Source organism: Danio rerio, chromosome 24 (assembly GCF_049306965.1).
Source record: "Danio rerio strain Tuebingen ecotype United States chromosome 24, GRCz12tu, whole genome shotgun sequence".
In the NCBI taxonomy this organism is placed as follows: domain Eukaryota; kingdom Metazoa; phylum Chordata; class Actinopteri; order Cypriniformes; family Danionidae; genus Danio; species Danio rerio.
Window position 1 is genome coordinate 11,951,292 of NC_133199.1, and position 21,523 is coordinate 11,972,814.

The window sequence follows — 21,523 nt, forward strand, 5'->3', positions numbered from 1 at the left end:
CCTGTATGTGTGTGTGAGACCGAACAAAAGAGCGCTCCCTTCACAGCTCTGTTGATGCCGCACAGCTTTTTTCTTTTTATTTATTTTGGAGATAATACACAATATAAACACAACAGAAAGACATGAAACTTTACAAATTTCATGTCCACTTTTGTAGGCTCAAATCAATAGTGTCATATCTTTATAAAAAAGCCTAAGCTATATTGAAATAATTTAAAGAATTACAAATATCGGATATAATAAAATCACATTAAATAAATAAACCAATATAAAACAAACAAAAGCTAAATCAATTTAGGTATATACAATGGCCTACATAAATCAAATCGTTTTAAAGCAAAGGTCTATCTGAAAAAAAAACGATTTTAGATATTTTCTAAAAACAATAAACACAGAAGAAGGTTTGAAATATTATTTATTATTTGTATATGATGATATTAATCAAATCATGCAAACTGAGCATTTTTTGGGTGAATGAAAGCAAAAACTAGGCGACCTTTTTTCTGTAGGCTGGGCTATCTTTTTTTCTTAAATGTATGAAGAGCTTTATTAGTGGATAGCTGCTGAGTGCAATGAAACATAGGCTATATTTCATTATTTGCTCTTATGTGCTGAAATACTTACCACTTTCCTTAAATATCCTTAAATTAAGGGGAATCACCTATTAAGTGTCATATAGCCTTAAGGGAAAAAAAATTAATGTTTAGGTCTTTCCGGAGCATTTGGGCTCCATGTTTGATGGCGTCTATCAAAACGAGGATGTAATAAAATACATTTTATTTTTTATTTTCATTTTTCTGTCTTTATTAACAGAGAATTTCTGTTGGTTTTATATTATGGATTGGTGCGCTCACTGCGCTGGGTCCCTCGGTATGTGGCGAGACCACTCGATTTCGATACCAACAGTCGGTCGGCGAGTAAATGAATATGATGAATGAGAACACACAGATCTCTGTGTATAGACATATAATGTAGTGCTGAACAGTAATAGGTCATTTGTTTGTTCGGATGTCTTTATTTGAATTGTTTCATGATGATGCGATGCTACGCTTTACCTGCCTGATTCCCGCTGAAGTGGGCGGGTTGTGTGACCTTTTGATTCGGGGGACGTTCTGGGGGCGAGGTTTGCGTAATGCGCTGCAAGCTTCTTGCCCGACAGTGGAAATGCGACATGATTTTGGCCTCACTGTTCAACTTCCTGGGCAATTGGCCCGGCCAGGCCCCGGTCTGATTATAGCCCTGGCTTGCACTGGCCCGACAGTGGAAATGCGGCTACTGTATAGACAAATTTGTGTTGCTTTCTTTTAATAAGAAAATAACTTCAATAAATAATAAAAAGAAATAAGATTAAAGGATAATTAACAAAAGAGATGGTCGGTTAAATTTGTCCATATTTTTGTACTGGTAAAGTGTGCAGATAGTCTATGTTAAATTTATTCATTTTATGTATAGGTTGTGTGTGTGTGTGTGTGTGTGTGTGTTGGTGTGTGTGTGTGTGTGTGTGTGTGTGTGTGTGTGTGTGTGTGTGTGCGTGTGTGCGTGTGTGTTTGTTTGTGCATGTGTCTTTATAATCCAGGTAATGAATGAATGATGAGTTTTACTTGTATGTTTGTAAGTGTGTGTTAACAGTGGAAAGCCGGAACAGGTGCATGACCACACACACACACACACACACACATACTACTGTTTTGTAGTCCATATGGTGTTGGGATTGTAGTCTTAGTGAAAATGAATGATTCCCAGCGATCTACAAGCCTAGATTGCTGGTAATTGTGACACTGTTACAGCACTGTGGAAGTAAAAATTCAGGCTAGGACTGAGGACTAAAGCCTGATTTATACTTCTGCGTCAAGTGACCGGCGTAACCCATGGCGCAGGCAACGTGTATGGCTGTGCATTTAGTCGAGTTTCTTCGCTGCTTTTTTGCTTTTCCTGAACACTTCCGGGATGTACAAGTGGCTCAAACTTGCTTATTTTGAGGCAGGAACCGGCGGACATGCAGCAACTTTAACTATGAGGTAAACACAAAACAAAACTTTCCATCCGGAGCTCCTTCACGGGACTCCACACTTGTAAACAATCGCTACATTGGGTTCACGCCATTCGCGCGGCTCTCGGTCACGCCCCGACTCGTCAGCGCTACCAAGCCGACCAATCACAGGGCTTGCGCTACGCGTTGTTGCGACGTGTAGTTACATTTTTTGAGAGGTGCACGTCAGTGATGGCGACGGCCACGGCCACTCCGGTGTTTGACGCAGAAGTATAAATCAGCCTTAAGGACTCCTAAGGTGGAGTAACTGGTGTGTTTGGGATAAAAACAAAATCTTGAAAAACTTTGGCAACATCTCTAGGATGCTTTGGTTTTGCTCTCAAAACAGAAAATCGTGCACTGTAAAAAATCCAACTTGACAAATGTTGAAATTGCTTGATTTTTTTTGTTGGTTCAGCAAAAATCTGTAAAAAAGTCTGTACAACTACATTTAACACATTCAATCAACTTAAACAAAGATTTTATTCATTAAGTTAAAAAGATGAGTTTTGTGAGCAACACTTTGCTAGTTCATTCAAAAAAGCATCTGCCAACTTGTTTTTTTGTGTTAAGTCAATCTCTGACTTTTTTAATGCAATGAATATACAAGTAGCATAACCTTTTGTTGATTGAAAAGGTTTCAAACATGTTAAATATTCTAAAAAAATTATCAATGGCAGTATAGAACCTTTTCCCAGAGATGGGTTGGGGCTGGAAGGGCATCCGCTGCGTAAAAACCTGCTGGATAAGTTGGCGGTTCATTCCGCTGTGGCGACCCCAGATTAATAAAGGGACTAAGCCAACAAGAAAATGAATGAATGAGTATAGAACCTTTCATGGTTTGTATTAAAAAGTAAATGCTGAGTGAAAATGCTATTATTATTATTATTATTATTAATACAATAATAAATATCGTTATTCTTCACATTGTTATTAAAACAACAAAAAACACTACAATACTTATAGTAACTTTATTTGAAACTTTTCATTTGCAGTTTAACTTTATTTGGTGCACATTTGCAGAAATAAGCTTGCACACACATTATCATCTCGTGTTTATTCATTACCCTTTAAAAAAAAGAAAGGCATACTTTGATATTCCAATATTTAAAAATAAACCACGCACTCAAAAATATGTTTCTCAAAGGACGATATATAGCATCATTCTGTCCTGAGCTAAACCACGCCCTCGTTATGATGGTTGCGCTTACGTAACGTCAACGTCTCAGGCGGGAGAAACTGGAAGCATTGTACTTCGGTGAGGAAAGAGGCAAGCCATGGAAGAGCAATCTTAATAGTAAGTGTGCAAAGATTGTAGTTCTTTGTTTAAGACACTTCATCTAAATTTGTCCTCCTAAATGTTCATCATATACGCGCAAAAATGTGTGCAGATGCGGCGCTTAGTGATTATTCACATAATCTCTCTTTGTTATGTGATAAGAGTGAATGAATATTTGTGTTGCCGTAAATCATATCCATGCCCCGGGTAGCAGAAAGTAATCGGCCCGAGCTCGGCTGCTCTTCGGCGCCTCCGGCTCCGACTCGGCATCAACGAGTGTTATACGGGCGGAGTGTGGCCCGCAGCTCGCTCGCGCACATGCGTTTGTGATGCAGTTGTAAACACTGCCCAGATTCCTGTTAACCCTATCTGGCCCGAGTCTGTCTCGGCTCGTATAAGGACTCGGCTTGTGTAACTAATGACAACCGATTAAATTCTTATTTTATCTAGTAATTTGTTAGCTCCACGTTTAATGATAATTTGAGAAAATATATATGGTACAACAGCAACAAAATAATAAAAACATTTAGTGTGGATGGTCGCAATGTTTAGATGCAAACAAAACAATATTATTTATAAATGGATTATATATATCATCTAGGGAAAACAGTGTAAAATGCGCTTATTTTCGAGATGGCACGCTTCCATGCAGACTGTTTTTTAAGCAGAAGTTTGGTTTCATAAGAAACACATGCGTGAGTCAACTCTTGGTCCAAACTCCAATCCAGACGGTGGCGGTAATGTTCCAAAAGCTGGTTGCCAACCGCTATGATGATCACAAGAAGAAAAAGAAGTTTGGCGTTTCAAAACAGTGGATTCCAGTCAGAAAGGTAAGGTTTTTGCTGCTTGTATACTGTATACTTTGCGAATTTAATGCTTAAAACATTTTCACAGTGTTAGGTTATTGTTTAACTTGTTTATGCAGTGCATCAGTGATCGTTTACTGTTCTCTTTAAATTATCATTCTATTATTAAGAGAAATATATTAGTATGTGCTTTAATTTATATGTGTTAGCCTATGTGAATCAATTATATCTTATGTTCAAGTTGTAATTTGCACATATAAAACTAAATTTCTTAAAGCAGATTTTGATGGGTTTTATTTTTTGGTTATTGACAGTTATACTTTCTGATTTAAATGAATGGGTATAAATGAATATTTTTTCGGTTAAGTCTTACTGTTCTTGTTTAACAAAGGTTAGTGAGGTCATTTTGTAGCACATCACAGAGACCAATAGCACATTCTTATGAACATGTGAATAGGCATGTTATAGTTGGGTGATTAAAGTCCATTATAACCTGTAAACTGCTGATACATTTTCAACATAGATTGAGCTTTTCAGACTTTACATTACTAATTGCTTCACAAACAGCTGAAATGGTTTATTGTTATTGGCTATCATCATCATCAAACATTTTCCACAATGGTAGGTTAATCTTCATGGGTACAGAATAATGCATGTGCTTGGCCATCTTACAAATCTATGTCTAAGATTCATAAGGCTGTCACTCTGCATGAATCTCTGAATAAATCCTGTGCAACCTTCAGTGAGCTGATTATTTACACCATAGGTATTATAGCCATTAATTAACTTTGATAGTATTTCAGGATTTTAACTTTTTGGGGGAGGTTAACAACAATGTGATGTTTTATTATAGACACACATGAGGAAGCTCGACTCAGCTTGGCTTGCAGACAGATGAGGACGGTGATTGCCCGTCATACACCTAAAGAAAGAACAGGTTTGTTTGCAATTATTTTAAACACATACTGTCAACATTATGTCATTGATCTATTACACTGCCATTGTCATTGATCTAGTGCCCTGCACTATACTAAAATAATGTTTTGTTTTGTAAATGTATCTGATCAAGGGGCATTAAAGACACAACTATAGTGAACGTGATGAAGAAAAAGTATTTGGAACAAAGAGGCTGGATAAAAAACTGATATGAAGATTTCAGAAATTGATGCAGCACCACAAGTACCATCACCACCAATGACTATGGCAGGATCCTTAAGAACACCATCAAGATGCACAGATGCTGTACATTCCAGTACACCTATGAACATTTACAGTCCTTGTTCAAGTGCAGTCCGAGATCAAGACAACTTATTGCAACTCGTCATGTCTTTGTAAGAATTCAAGACATCACTAAATTTGTAATGGCTTAATGCAGCTAGAAAGTAAAGATCAACTAGAGAATATCAGCAGTGTCTAACCCACTGTTGTATTTACACAAGTTGCATGAGAATAAGCAACAGGTTGATTTATACTAATTTGTTATTTTTCTTTTTTAGCACGACTGAAAAAAAGTTTTAAAATCATGTTACGTCATAAAGCAGCAACTGTGCCTGATTCTCACAAATCAGCAAAACCAAAACAGACGTGATGAAATTCCAGATGTAAACACATTTGACCTTTCTTTGTCCAATTTGATTTGTAAAAACTTGAAAATCAACTAAACGAGCAGCCCGAACAAATGAAGAAACTGGTAAGTTTCTTGCTTATTTCTAAGTGTTTTATGTTTATTTATTTATTTATTTATTTATGTGTTTTTTTTTGCTTCGTAGGTAGCCTACTTTGGAATCATGGGTGTTTTCCACTAAGCAGTTTGGTGTGTCCCGGGAAAGCTTTTGGCTCACTTTTTGGCTGAACAAATTAACTGGAGCAGGGCAAACCAAAATGTGGCCTTTCATGCACTCTCCCTTAGGACTGTCTAGTCAGTAAGTTGGTTTTAAATATACATTTCAGTACAATTAGGGGCAGTTACATCTGTGTATTTCTTTGAATCATTAATCAAAGGAACAAAACATCTATATATAGTCCCATTTAGGTTGTACTTATATGAGAGCAAGCATCTTTCTTTTTTCATTTGTACTTTTTCACTACTAATTGTTTGTTTATCTTTTAATCACAGATGTAGTGAGGAGAAATGTCCATACCACACCACTGATAAAGAAGTGGAAAAATGCATTACAAGGTGGCTACAACGTGCTCCTGACAGGGCTGGAGGAAGGAGGGAAGAAGAGAAAGCTAATGTGTCAAATGTCTACATCAATAATTTATTTTTTAAACAACATTTTAAGTGTATTAAGATGTTCCCTGATACTTGGGTAATTTGTTTCTTTTATTTCCAATTATATATATATATATATATATATATATATATATATATATATAAAAAATGACAATATGCTAAATTCTGAAAAAGCATCTTAATACATTTTTAATTAACATAATATAATAAAAATATTAATAAAAAATTGCACAAGACATATAAAGATATACAAGTCAAATTATATATATATATATATATATATATATATATATATATATATATATATATATATATATATATATATAATCATCTCACTCATTTAAATGTATTATTATGTTTTATTTATTACATTTATTAAAAATGTTTCTTAAGAATTCTGCAGTTCTTTTTACAATTTTGACTTGTATATTTTACATATTGTCATGGGTATTTGTAAGATGATTCTTGCTATATCTTAAATTGGTTTCTATATTCAGGTTTATATAAAATTGAGCTGTTTTAAGATATGTCTTGTACAATTTTTTAATTCAAGTCTATTGGGAAAACAGGGTTGTTTTAAAAACTTCTGTGTATGTGTGCAATTTCAGATTTTGTCTTTAAATCTTCCTGTGTTTCTTTATTGTGTAGTTTTATTATTACTTGTGCACTACAAAATATTTTATTCAAGTTTAGTATTATTTGTTTATTGCAATCAATAAATGTTTATTATTATTATTTATTTTGTCCTTTGTTTGATAATTTTTGTTATTGGATATGTATGCTGTTTGCATTTTATTCAAAGGTTGAATGCAGTGCCTACACTTTGCCTTTACATTATAGCTTGCGTTTGCTGGTATATAAATTCAAATGGTTGTAATACCATGTATCAAGTACCAATATAACCAAAAGGTTTTATATCAAGGTATATTGAGTTGCGCCAGCTCCGGGCTGCAGCGCACATTACTCGCGGGCCGATTCTGGCTCGGATGCGGCAGCGAATCTAGCTGGAACTAGTCCAAGTGTATTTTACTATCTAGGGTGGCTCTTAAAGTGACAGCGCGTATATTCCAACTGCTTATTATTATATTAAGCAAACAAAATCAAATCAAAACCAAAATAATAGTAATAAATCGTTCATTTTTAACTGAAGGTGTATACAGTGGAACACTTATTACTAAAGTAAGATCCTTTACTGGCAGTTTTAATATCATATTTATCCATGACCAGCCAAGGTACCAGCACAAAACGTAATTATGCAAGTATAGATTTTGAAATGAATTACAACAAATACTAAGATTTATATCTCAAGGCAACTAGTAATTCAGATTTATTGCTCTAATTGCCCTGCTGGAAAAAAAAACAAAAAAAAAAAACAGCTTATGCTGGGAAGGTATATGTTTTGATGCTGGTATGCTGGTCTTGCTTGTTTTAATGCTGGTTTTGCTGGTCTAAATGCTGGTTTTGCTGGTCTTAATGCTGGTCCTAATGCTGGTTTCAATGTTGGTCTTGCTGGTCTCAATGCTGGTCAGGAGCAGCACTTAGACCAGCAAAACCAGCACTGAAACCAGCAAGACCAGCATTGAGACAAGCAAAATCAGCATTGAGACCAGCATCAAAACATACCTTACCAGCTTACGCTGTTTTTTCAGCAGGGTGTTGTGAATAATTTATGGGATATTCTAAGGTTATTAAAATTGATAGTGTTAGGTAGTCTCAGAGATGTGCTGTAATTGTTATATATTTAATATAATTGTGTTTCCTTTTCATGTGATTAATTTGACTTAGTGTTTGTTTGTTTTTTTTGTTTTTTTTTACAGATACACTACCTTGTTTTTGTACTTTAGTGAAGAACCGCAAGAAAATGAATGTTTTGGTAAAATGTATGTCTTTTTTTGCCATGTGTGTTTACTCCGATAACATTTTATTTATTAGTACTAATTTCCAATTGTATTTTTTGGTTCATTCAACTTCTGTAGTTTCAGACCATTCAGACAAGAAATGTTCAGTCAGCACAACTTAAAAAAACAGAGCCATGTGTGTTTGCTCGGATAACATATAATTTCTTAGTACTAATTTCCTTTTGTATTTTCTTGTTCTCTCAACTTCTGTCATTTTTGGCCATCCAGACAAGAAATGTTCAGTTAACACAACTTTTGCTCTGGTAACATATAATTTCTTAGTACTAATTTCCTTTTGTATTTTCTTGTTCACTCAACTTCTGTCATTTCAGGCCATCCAGACAAGAAATGTTCAGTTAACACAACTTTTGCTCTGGTAACATATAATTTCTTAGTACTAATTTCCTTTTGTATTTTCTTGTTCACTCAACTTCTGTCATTTCAGTCCTGCAGACAAGAAATTTTCAGTTTGCACAACTTAAAAATATTTGTTGTGCTGCAGGTGCAGGTTTCCAGAAAACTACTAATGTTAAGTTGACTCAACTAGACATTTTTTGTTTCACTGACAAATTATTTTCAGTCAGTGTAGCTGATGTTTTCAAAAGTTGAGTAAACAAGAAAAAACAGAAGGAAATTAGTACTAAGATTTTTTTTGTTGAACTGGCTTAAAATTTTTTACAGTGTGCCCTGGAACGTACGTGGAACAAAAAAAATAATAATAATTTAGAGGTCTTTAGAATTGGGTACAAAGACAGTATGTCCAGCCACAGGAGGGCTCTAAAATCCATCATGGCTGAGCACCTCTACAAACTGATAGAAAATGATGATAACAATCCTAGATTTTTATTAAACACCATTGCTAAATTAACAAATAATCTGTCATCTGTGGAACAAAATGTCCCACCGCAAATTAGTAATGTTTTTTTTATTTTTTTTTTTGTAATAAAATAGAAGGCCACGTACAAAAAATAACTGCAGAAAACTGAAGTAAAACTGCAGTATAACTACAGTACAACAGCAGTATATGAAGTATAACTGCAGTAAAATTAGGTACAATTACAAAATTGCAATGCACTCAAGTATAAACACAGTTCAAATACAGTACAATAAAGTTCAACAGCAGTACAAGTTGCTGTTAACTAAAGTAAATACAAATAAACTCTGACTTTATTGCACTTGTGCTGCTGTAGTCTAATTTGCTAGTGGTGTGGTAAGAACACTGCACTTGTGTAACCAAGAGGTTTGTTCTTCCACATCTTGCAAGAATATTTTGTACTTTTTTTTCTGGGATGTTATTTTCTTTAAGTAATTTTTAAATGATTATTATTATTATTATTTTTAAATAGAAACACATAATATAAAATATCTGCAGTGAACTGAACAGTACAGCAGCAATAGCCTATATACAAGGATAACTGTGGCAAAATTTAATGCAACAGCAGTAAAATCTGCAGTAACATTAGGCAAGGCAAGGCGAGGCAAGTTTATTTATATAACACATTTCATACACAATGGCAATTCAAAGTGCTTTACATAAACAAGAATAAAAGAAACAAGTAAAATAAAAATAAAAACAAATAATAAAAATGCGTAAAAACATGATGCAATCTGTCGGATGCAGCACAGTGCTCATTCAGTAAAGGCACAGCTAAACAGATGTGTTTTCAGTCTTGATTTGAATGTGCCTAATGTTGGAGCACATCTGATCATTTCTGGAAGCTGATTCCAGCAGCGAGGGGCATAGTGGCTAAAAGCCGATTCACCCTGCTTTGACTGAACTCTTGGAACTTCTAGTTTATAATGAAAATAATCTAGTTTATATATTAAATAAACTTGGAAGGACAAAATAGTAAAATGTTATATAATATATTGCAACTAGGTAAGTATTAAAGTATTAAAAGTGCACTTTAGTTTTATTATGTATTGCAGTATTATAGATGTGTTTCTGTTGTTAGTTATACTAATAAAGATGCAATACCATATACTGTGGACGTACTTCAGCAAAACAACTGAAGTACTGAAACCTCATTTGGAAGCTATTGTCCAACGAGCAGGAAAAGTAGTACCTGTAGTAGTTGTTGTTGTACTACTTCAGAACTATTGCAGTAGTTGTACTGTAGTAGTAATTCAGTTGTATAGCAGTAGATGTACTGCAGTTGGTTGTATTATAGTATTTCAGTTGTATTGCAGTAATACTGCAATATACCTAAATAATGCAGTTTTTTTGTGTCCAAAAAACTGCCCTTTTTATAAATTAACTAAAATGGCAGTATTCTTTAAAAAACTGCAGTGTTTTTTTTTAAAGGGACTTAAGACAGAAAATGTAAGATGTTAAACTTTCTGCACTACCTTATAATTCAGATTCATAAAACTTTCCACTAAATCAAAATAATCTACAGTGCTTGAAAATTATAGAACAGGAAGAGCTAGATTAACTTTTAAATATGTCTAAACCAATTACATGTATGTTAGACCCAAATTCAACAATATTACTGAAAGGGTTATTACCTGTAGTGGGAGAACTTCCTAACATTCTCAACTCTTCTTTATCTTTAGGCCATGTTTATAATGCTTTTAAGCTAGCTGTTACTAAACCTTCTATTCAGAAACCACATCGGACCCCAGCAATCTAGCTAATTATAGACCTATTTAAAATCTTTCATTTATGTCTAAAATACTAGAAAAGTAATTTAAGCCCAATAATGCTCCTTTCTGCAGATGAACAGTGTTTTTGAAGTGTTTCAGTCAAGTTTCCTCATCACAAAAACTGTTAGTGAAAATAACCAACGATTTACTCTTAGTTGCTGACAGAAGCTGCATCTCGTTATTAGTTTTACTTGATCTCAGTTCTGCATTTGACACCATCGACCACAATATCAGATCACTTAAAATTCTTCAGGTGTCCAGGGACAGGCTCTACAATGGTTTAAGTCATACTAAACTGACCGTTACAAGTTTGTAAATATAAATGAACAGTTTTCAAAAGTCGTTTCCATTTTGGTAAATACCATGATGCGTCTAATATCCGCAGATTTGGTCCCACTCAGTTGCTTTTGACAGCTTTTGTATGATTGTAAAATATGTATACAGTGGTAATTTGAGGTTGTAAGGAGACCAAATTGAATAATATTAGAATACAATTTAAACTGGTTTAGATCTGTCTGATTTGTTTTGTCTTTAGTTCTATAAGAGGTTACTAGGGTTATTGCACTAATAGTGTATCCCACATAGCACTGACTTTATAAACATAATTTTTTATTTTTACTTATAAATGTATAAGTTGGCACCCCTACCCAGTCAGATCGTTACAACACAGTGGTACAAATAATGTTCTGTTAGGAATGTTTTGTACCTTTGTAAAAGTTGTACCTTATATGGTACAGAAAATATCTCTTATGATACTGTTCTGCATTTTTTATGGTACAACTGAAATAAAGGAACACAATTGTTTTCATAAAAAGATACATAAGTGTTGGACAACTCCTTTATTTATACAATATCTATGAAAATAAATATTACTGGAAAGGCAAAGTGATTTTATGAATAAGTTCTATATTAAAAGAATCATCATTAAATGCATGTTTAAAAAACTCAAACATTAATTATTAAGATCTATAATACAAAACAACTGGTAAAACAAAACTATGGGTATTGTAAACTAAATATTTAAGGCATTTTTAATGAACATGTGGTTAGCATTTTCTGATAAATACATTTTCATTATTGATATCCGCAGCTTTTGGCGTTTGCTTTTCACTACGCATGTGAGCTGGAAAACATCCTGCATATGCAAAGAGTTTATGCAGACATTTTAGTATTTTAAAACTAATCAAACATTGTGCATATCTTGTTACAAACCTTTTGCACAATTTTATTTCTATTTAAAAATTAAGTAAATTAAATTTACTTTTAAGTGATCATAAAGGTATTGTATAAACATTGGAGATTTATTATTATTATTTTTTTGTACATGGGAAAATGCATTTCTGTAACATTGTGTAACAGTGATGTGAAATGTTAAGCAAAAAATAGATCTTTAGAATATTATTATTATTATTATTTATAAATATTTATTATTCTTTATTGTCAATGAAAAGATGCATTTACACAATAAAAAAATACAGTTTAAAAATGTATTTAAAGTTTTAAATTTACTGAAAATAAATTGATAAAGCATTTGGATGAAGCAAAATGCTTTTAAATAGTTCTTGAAGAAACACATTAGACATTGTTAAGGTACAAAGTGTCTTGTTCCTGTTATTGTACCTTAATGGATCAGATTTGTACCTTTGATGAAGGTACAATATTGTATCTGCAAGTTTTAAAAATCAAAGGTACATTTTGGTTTCCTGTGGTACAAATCATGTCCTTAATGGTACAAACTGCAATGGTACAAATTAGTTTCTTTGCCTTAAGGTATAATTCTGTTCCATAAAAAGATACTGCCTCAGTGACAAGAGTGTATACCTTCTTTAGTACAACGTTGTACCATTTTTTTTTGAAAGTGTAGAGAATACTAGTCATACCATCCTGTTTTTCACAGGATTCTCCCATATTTTACAGTTCTATCCCACTATCATCCCGTAAAGATATTTTCTGGTAATTCTCCTGTATTTTCCAGCCTGATCTCACAAGAAACCGTAAATATTTTACAATTTGCCAGTTTAGTTGTTAATTCGTACAAGTTCAGTTGAACGAAATTGTATGATTTTAAAAAGGAGGCGTGGCACCTAACCCCACCCCTAAACCCAACCGTCATTGGGGGATGAGCAAATCGTACTAAATTGTACAAATTAGATCGTACAAATTCAAACGAATTAGCCACTAAATCAAAAAGTTACGAATTGCCATGAGATTGTGTTGGTATTTTCAGTCTGAAAGGTGGCAGTAAACACTAAAGAGCAGATCTTCCTCTATACACCACCCATACTGCCGAACCACCAGGGGCAGCCCCTTGCTCCTAAATGTGAGTCTGCTCTGTGCTTTCGCTTTATTTTGGCATGAAAACACTTTGAAAAAAAATATAAAAACGGTAAGATTCCCTTCCTTTTTATTACAGGTGTTGCTGCCCCTCCTATGCAGCCTTAAAAACAGTCATATAGCAGTGTGGGACTTTTAGTTGACACTCTTCGCAGTGATAAATAGACACTGTTTCCCAAACGTATTTTGTACACGCAATTTAAAGCAGAGCAAAAGTCTGGGTTTTGGGTGCGTGTTTGAATAGACATATACACATAATTAATTTTTTTTTTTTTTTAAACACAAGTAATTTTAAATAAGTAATTTTGTCCTAAATGAGCAAAACTGTTAGGAAAGCAATCGAATGCTTTCATTATAACGTTAGTTGTGTGCATTTTTAGTGACACCTCTGTTATTTAATGTAATCAAATGAAAAATCTAAATAAATGAGATTCATTCATAGCTCTTTAATAACAGTTATACAGTGAAGAAAAGGTTAATAAGATTCGATAACTTGATTTCTTTATAATAGCTTTTCATTTTAATTATCTAAACAGTTTGCTAATATATTTGCTGATATTGCATGCTATTTATCCACATTGTACATTCACAGTACTTTAGTAAAGTATAAAACTACATATTTAGAATAAATAACTGCATTTTTTTAAAGCAATACTGCAGTAAAACTATTTGTTAACAATATATATATATATATATATATATATATATATATATATATATATATATATATATGTTATATATATATATATATATATATATATATATATATATATATATATATATATATATATATATATATGTATGTATGTATGTATGTATGTATGTATGTATGTATGTATGTATGTATGTATGTATGTATGCAGAAGATGCAAAGTAACAAGAGAAAGTACACAAGACTGACACAGCTTCTCAATGCAAATTTAAAATCAGTTTAGCTGCACAAAGTGTTATGTCTAATTCCTGTCTTCTCCAGAAGAAATAAAAGGAGCAGATGAAAAGATGTCAACTGAGGCCTGGACTGAATGCATGAAAAATGCATCTCTGATTGGTTGTGTGAACCTAGGAAGAAATTCCAAATTAATTCGATGTGGGTATTATGTCTTAAGTAGTGAGGGAGGGGTTAGAGAGCTTCTTTAATTGTCTCTGTTGTTCCGCCCTGCTGCGGCTCTCGCATTGAGCAGTAATGTGCCTCGTTTCTCTGTTCATGTGCAAAAAGAGCTTAGTGGAATTTCTAAATGGGAGATGTTGGCATCAAATTTCAGGATTGTCGATGGGGAAAGGCAGGGACTTCAGCATTCTGCTTATGGGATATTAGAGTGGCTTTTTATTTATTTATTTACTTTTTATGTATATTCACCCACAACATGATGTGCCACCAGAGCCAGGAGGCATTTTGCTGTTGGAGCATGTTGCAATCTGGGACAATGCATAAAACAGGGATTCATAATGGCTGGAAAACAAGTATAAGATACATATATGCAGTTTGTTGCTCAAATAAACACGCATGCATGCACACACAGACATAACAAATAAACAAACAAACAAACAAACAAACAAACAAACAAACAAATAAATAAATAAATAAATAAATAAATAAATAAATAAATAAATAAATAAATAAATAAATAAATAAATAAATAATGCTGCTTTAGGCTGTTATTTCTTTTGTTTATGATGGTTATTCATTTTACTTAACAAATAACCAGCGTAAACCAGCACAATTTATTTATTTGATTTTTTATTTATTTGATTTTTTGCTGGTTCTGCTAACTGAAGCTGAGTTTGATATAGTTGATTGTTCAAAACATAGTTTTACTTGTTAAAATGGAAGCTTGGGACACCATTATCCATATGATTAATTTTGGTTCTTGAGCATTTATAATTAAATTCAACAATTAAACTGAACTTTTATTTATCAATCATTCATTAAGTGTGACTTTTGTGTAGTTTGAATACTGTTCTTTGTTGTTTTTTTAGTTGGATAAAGATAATATAGACATTCTCCCACACATCACAACAGGTCACAAAAATATAAAAAATCTACAAATTTAATTTAAGCATTAATAACTATCCACCTTGGACTGGTTGAGGTCATGGTCTTCCTTTGACAAATATGGTACAGTATATAGCAAAATTTAGCTGGTGTGAAATGACCCTACTATTTGATGCAGCTGCAGTTATCTGCGGCCTCTGAGAGAGCCCTCTGATTGTCCCACTTTGGTATTTGAGCTTAAGGCTTCAATTAAAAATCCTTGCTTGAGATGTATATGAGGCTGGTATTCTGCAGATATCTTTTCTTTCAGCAAGCCCTGATGACCCTGTAATGAATTTCCCAGTCCAACTTCATACAAGAAACTAAAATGGATTCCTGCACAAACCATTTCTACTTTTTTCTTCCCTTCCTTCTCATGCCCTCTACCCTATAATGACCTCAAGCTTTACCCCTCTTATCATGGGATTTGATCAGTAGACTCATCTGATACATTGAATGTTCCTCCAGAGGTCTGATGATAATATGGCCCATTTCCACTGACTGGTATGGCACGGTACGGGTCTGATGGGTCACCTTTATCAGGCTTGTGTTTCCACTGCTAAAAGGGTTCCAATAGTACTCTTTTGGTGGGTGTGGTATACGACAGAAGGTGCAAACCGCTCATCTTTAATCTTCGCTATCACATGTAACCTCTGTTAGAGAGTAATTCTGTCATTCCGAGTTTATAATAGTCTAAAAGATGATGATAATAATTAAACATGGCAGTTTGTTTATGTTACAGGTTGCTGAAACAATCATTTGCTCCTTTGTTTTTTCCAGCTTCTCCTTTACTTTTTCGCACATCAGTTTTGCGTTTGTTCGTTTCTGACAGGATCGGATGTCAGAAGCATTATCATCAGCTGAGAAAGCGTAAGAAAGCGAAACTGCGGGGCACAGGGCAGTTTCCACTCTTCTTCTTGGCTTTGTGGCTGTTCATCAAGATGACGACAAGGTTTGCTTGATCTAGGGTCGACCGTGGCACGTTATTATATGCATATATTATTACAGTGTAATGTCTGGGCTGTGTATCTAAAACATGGCGGTTTCCTTTGTTTTCATTCTGACTTGTTGCACGAGTGAGTGATGTATCTCTGTTAACCAATAGCGTTTTGGTACCCTTTTGTTGTGTTAGGTACTCTTTGCAAAGGTTACCCAAAAAGTGGTACGGTACAGTTTGCTGAAGTGTCAAAAAGAAGTAAACTGATTCAAATGCTAAATGAGAGATACACTTTGCCACATACCTAGAATGTCAAACCCATAATTAGATAAAATTACAGACATAATGATAACCAGAAATATTTAGAAAATTAGAAGGAATTTAGAGGGTAAAAAAAAAGTCTTGAAGGTACTCACTATCTGCAGGACTAAGGCCTCTGGCTGCAGAAACCATGGACAAAGAGGGACTGCTGTGCAAGGAGCGTATGTAGTCCATGTAGGGGTTAATGTAAGGATGTGAAGGGTTAAAGGGTGAGTCTGTCCCCATTGAAGGGTTCCGGTGCGGTGAGATCCGGATGAGGGAGATATCAGAAAATGTCGGGCTTGCTGCCAGTGCAGGAGGCCTGGAATCAGAGATGAAGAAAAGCATTTAAGCACCTTAGGATTCTTTTTCATACAGTGATTTCTTCCACTCATTCAGCAGAGTGAGATCTTCCAAGTCTTTGGGTTTATTTGCAAAATGTCATATTAACTCTGTATGTACATGCACACATTTAGAGGGAAGCATAAAAGAAAACAGAGCTTCGCGCAAGCCACAAAAGCTCGGCATGTGATCTATTCATTCTGGATCCCTGCTCCAGGTCTAGCAACTGCACAGAATGGTGTAGGAGCTTGAGCAGGAAATGAATGGTGACACTATCTATCGGCCTCCATCTGCAGGGCCAAATCACAGAATGAGCGGGAAGGGAAAAAGGCCAAGCTAAATACTAACTGCTACCCTCGCAGACATTTCCTAAGATCAAAGCCAGCTTTCAACACATCATATTTTAATCAGACAGAGACGGCCAGGAATTCTCAGTGCTACCCACAAAGCTTTTGTATATTTTCTTGAGATGATGACTGACACTCAGTCTGCTGAGGATTCTGTTGTTGTTGTTGTAGTCTTAAACAGCCCCTATTCAACTAATATTGTTTAGTTTTTTTTAAGCAGAACTGCATTGTGGGATAACATGACATAGGATAAGGAAAGCCAAATACGTGTTGTTTTTTTATTATTAAGAATTGAGGAATTAATGAATAAGGGGCAAAAAAAATAATTAAATAGATTGTCTGTAATCATTACCAGCACTAGACATTGCTGAAAATTCTGAAAATGTTTGGAAAATTTTCAAAAATAACTAATGTTACAATCATAGACATATGAGAAAGTCAAGAAGCAAACACACACACACACACACACACACACACACACACACACACACACACACACACACACACACACACACCCACACACACACACACACACACACACACACACACACACACACTTGCAAAAAAATGTTGGCTTGTTTCTAATACTGAATAACTAAAGCAGAAGCAAAATATTGCTTTTTTTTTTTTTGATTTTTTTCAAGACACTTCTATACAGCTTAAAGTGACATTTAAAGGCTTAACTAGGTTAATTAGATTTACTAGGCAGGTTATGGTAATTAGGCAAGTTATTGTATAACAGTGGTTTGTTCCATAGACTACCAAAAAAACATATAGCTTAAAGGGGCTAATACTTTTTACCTTAAAATTGTTTTTAAAAAAATTCAAAACTGCTTTTATTCTAGCCGAAATAAAACAAATAAAACTTTCTCCTGAAGAAAAAAAATATTATCAAACATACTGTGAAAATTCCCTTGCATAAATATTTAAAAAAAGAAAAAATAATTTGATAGGGGGTTAATAATTTTGACTTCAACTGTATATTCAACTGTTCATATATATATATGTTAGTTTTATTACGTTAAAAAAATTTATACTTTACATCTTGTAATCCTCTGAATCATGATTTTTGTGTACCGTTACACCCCTAATATATGTATTGTGTGTGTGTTTTTTGTGTGTGTGTTTTTGTTTTCTTTAAACTGTGATTGAGCTAAACTTCTGGGGTTTCTGCTTAGCAGCAAATAAAAAAAAATGCTTATAAAAAATAATATGATATTGTAGTAGTTAAACAAATAAAAATAAAATAACAATTTAGTTTTTATATGGACCTTAGTTTCATTTAATTTTTACGTTTTTTTTCAGAGAGATGAGTGTCCACCTTTTCTTCAGACAGCACAGATCCACTTGATTTGACTATCAGCCGCCATTTTAGTGGATCCGAAAGCAGGAATTATCTGACTGAAATGGGCTTATGAAGGAATAATGTAACAGGGCTCTATTACATTTGACCTTTTCTTAAAACCTGAAATTTCCATTACCGATTAAGGTCTCTCATATCCACAGTTATAAATGTACCGATTGCCTCTGTGATTTGTTTTGCCCTGTTTGAATCTGTAGGAATTGCTTGTCTAAATGCTGTTCCAGTTTTAGTTACTGATTCCGTGATGTCAGTGTAAATGAGCTAAAATTCTCAAACATTACCGCTAAAATAGCTTACTGTCATGGCAGATGTTGATTTTTTTCCACCACTCCCTTGGTTGCGGTGATGGTGCGCGACGTATCTGAAGAGCGGTGAGGGCGTGTGATGTACCTGAGCGGCGGGGGTGAGTTGTGCCCAGCATACCTGAAGAGCTGGGAGGGATGTGGTGGAGAGGGGTGTGCGACATATTTAAGGACCGGGGGGAGGCGCACGATTTTCGAAAGATTATCATTCCTTTGAGGGCCTCCAGCAGATTTCCGAAACTTCTGAGAGACTTGGGAATTCTGGAATTACATTAACGTAAGCCATTTTGTGAGCTAATTCAGCGCGTGCCTGACTGGAGTAGTGTTGGAGATGGGCGTATGTGGTGCTGATATATGAACAGTTTATTGAGATTGGCTGTTTTGTGTCGGTGTACAGGGTTGCTGGGGCACTGGGGCGGAGCCAGCACAAGCAGGCTGACACAGAAGACAGCTAGATTGCTAATGTATGCATGCTTTAATAAAGTGATATTCTGAGTTCAAAAGCGATGGTCTACTGTTTAACATGACAGCGGGGAAGGCAGCATGTTGTGGGATGCCATGTTGAGCATTGTTGCACTAAAAACATTATATTTTGTACTTATTCGCATTTTTCTTTTTATATGTTAGTCTGAATCGAATCGTTCAATTTGTAATGCGTACCGAACCAAAATTCAAGATTCTACAATTCACCTTAAAACAAGGCATTTGTATATTTCTATATAAGCTTATACTTTTTTGGGGGAAGTTTGCTGTTGTTAAACAGTTGCACAAAGGCTTAGGTTTTATAGATTATACAGTAATTTGTGACAATTTTACACTTAATATTGAGTGAACAGTTTCTGAGAATTTACCCTGCAATTACACTGGTATCACAAGGTGAAACCTTCTAATTCAGCATTAGTTCTGCCATTCTTATGTATCTTACATATTGTTACACAATGCAACTATGTAATTTTTGTTACAGATGTGTAATTTTTTAGTGTTGTTACCAATGCCCTGTTACACATTTGAACTTACACATATTATTCAGTGGGTTGTTACATGTGTGTAGTCACACCAGTATTACACAAGTAAATACCTGTAGCAGTGTGTATATACACTGTAGTTACATAGTACTTACACATCTAGTTACCATGTAAGTTCTCAGGTATTAGCGACAAAATATAACGATTGTGCCATTAACTCATTGCATAGGATCTATTATGCCTTTAAGTGGATTCTCAGAAAGATATCACACTGTTTTTTTTTTTTTAACAAATTAAGGAGATTAAGGAAACATAATAATGAACTTCACATTTTTATTAAGAATTTGTAAAAAAAAAATGTTAAAGCAGATATTTGAAATGTAAATTCTTTAAGGACAACAGACTCTCCATCTGACCTTCCCTTAGGTTACTATAAACTTGTATTGCATACTGCGGTGCATTTATTTTATGCCTATGTTGGAGATATGACAGATCACGATATATGAATATGCAATTAACTTTCAGAAGATCTCAGGTAAACTGGTTGGGTGCTACATGCTAGGTTAAACTACTGAAAAAATGATCAAACACTTGTGCCATATAAAAAATGCACTAAAAATATGGCTCCTATTGCCCAAACTGAACATGTGTGTGTGCACACTTTCAAGATGAAGCATTTATAACTATCCAGACATCAGATGAGGCCTGCAATGATTACTTATCTCCTATCATGGTACTTTACTACAAAAATCAATATCTGCAATGGCAGCTTTCATACTGCAACAAAATCAATTGCCCTCAGCAGTGAAATAAAAGAAAACTAATAGTAGCAAGCCTAACATGAACTTCACTGAATGTAAGCCGCCCTCAGACCAGTTGTATTTTAAAACACCCTGCAGTACCTTCAATGAATACTTAATCTGAACACTTCCAGACTATATAGTTGTTATTCACAAAACAGGACCTCAACAAAGGCCTACAAGGACAGACATTGATGAGTCAAGCCCACCAAAACTCTTCCCAGCAATAAACAAAAAAAAAAAAACAAAACAACAACTTTGTGATGGACAAATCTCTACATATGTTCATTTTGGTTAGTTTGCACACTTTCCCACGAGCATATCAATATTATGTTCTAATGCATGCAATCTGTGGTGTTTCGCCACTTACGGGTTCTAATCGGGCTTTCTCAGGGCTAACAGATGGCTTTTTTTATCCTGTTGTATACGGGATTGTATTTATGAGTCAGGTAAAGAAAATGTCTGTGGCAAAATGCAAATTTACTAATTGTGCAATAGTACATGTAAGTAGACACAAAGAAAGAAAGAAAGAAAGAAAGAAAGAAAGAAAGAAAGATTGCTTTTTTTTTAAGCAATCGCTTAATATTAGGATATATTTACCAAGAACTAATAGCCTGATATAGCCTAATAATCAGGTAATTTGGTTAAATGATAATGTGATTTCAACCAGGTAATATCAACAGGTAATAAGTAATTATGATTTGGTACAAAAGCAGCATCCAAGAAAGATAATTATTGAAATGTTAAAAACAATGCTCCTAAAAGAAAGTCATTTGAAAGACATGTGGATATTTGGACTTCAACAGTGCATAACATAATTAAAAGATTCAAGGAATCTGGAATATGTTCAGTGTTACGTTGTAAAGGACAAGGGAGCAAGCCTAAGCTAAACTACCATGATTTACGA

At 34.3% G+C, this 21,523-nt stretch overlaps 1 protein-coding gene and 1 long non-coding RNA gene across 3 annotated transcripts in view; one reads left to right on the plus strand and one right to left on the minus strand.

Annotated features, from left to right (window-relative positions):
- Positions 1–21,523, minus strand: part of gli3 (GLI family zinc finger 3) — a 295,055-nt gene that overhangs the window by 64,087 nt on the left and 209,445 nt on the right. For both annotated transcript variants that reach the window (XM_073940176.1, NM_205728.1), the window contains 1 exon segment: positions 16,614–16,819. In XM_073940176.1, the coding sequence (XP_073796277.1) occupies positions 16,614–16,819 (206 nt within the window).
- LOC101884290 (uncharacterized) lies at positions 3,265–6,384 on the plus strand. Its single transcript, XR_011008588.2, has 7 exons — positions 3,265–3,326; positions 4,037–4,138; positions 4,968–5,051; positions 5,184–5,445; positions 5,611–5,804; positions 5,884–6,036; positions 6,231–6,384. It is a non-coding gene; the product is annotated as an uncharacterized lncRNA (long non-coding RNA).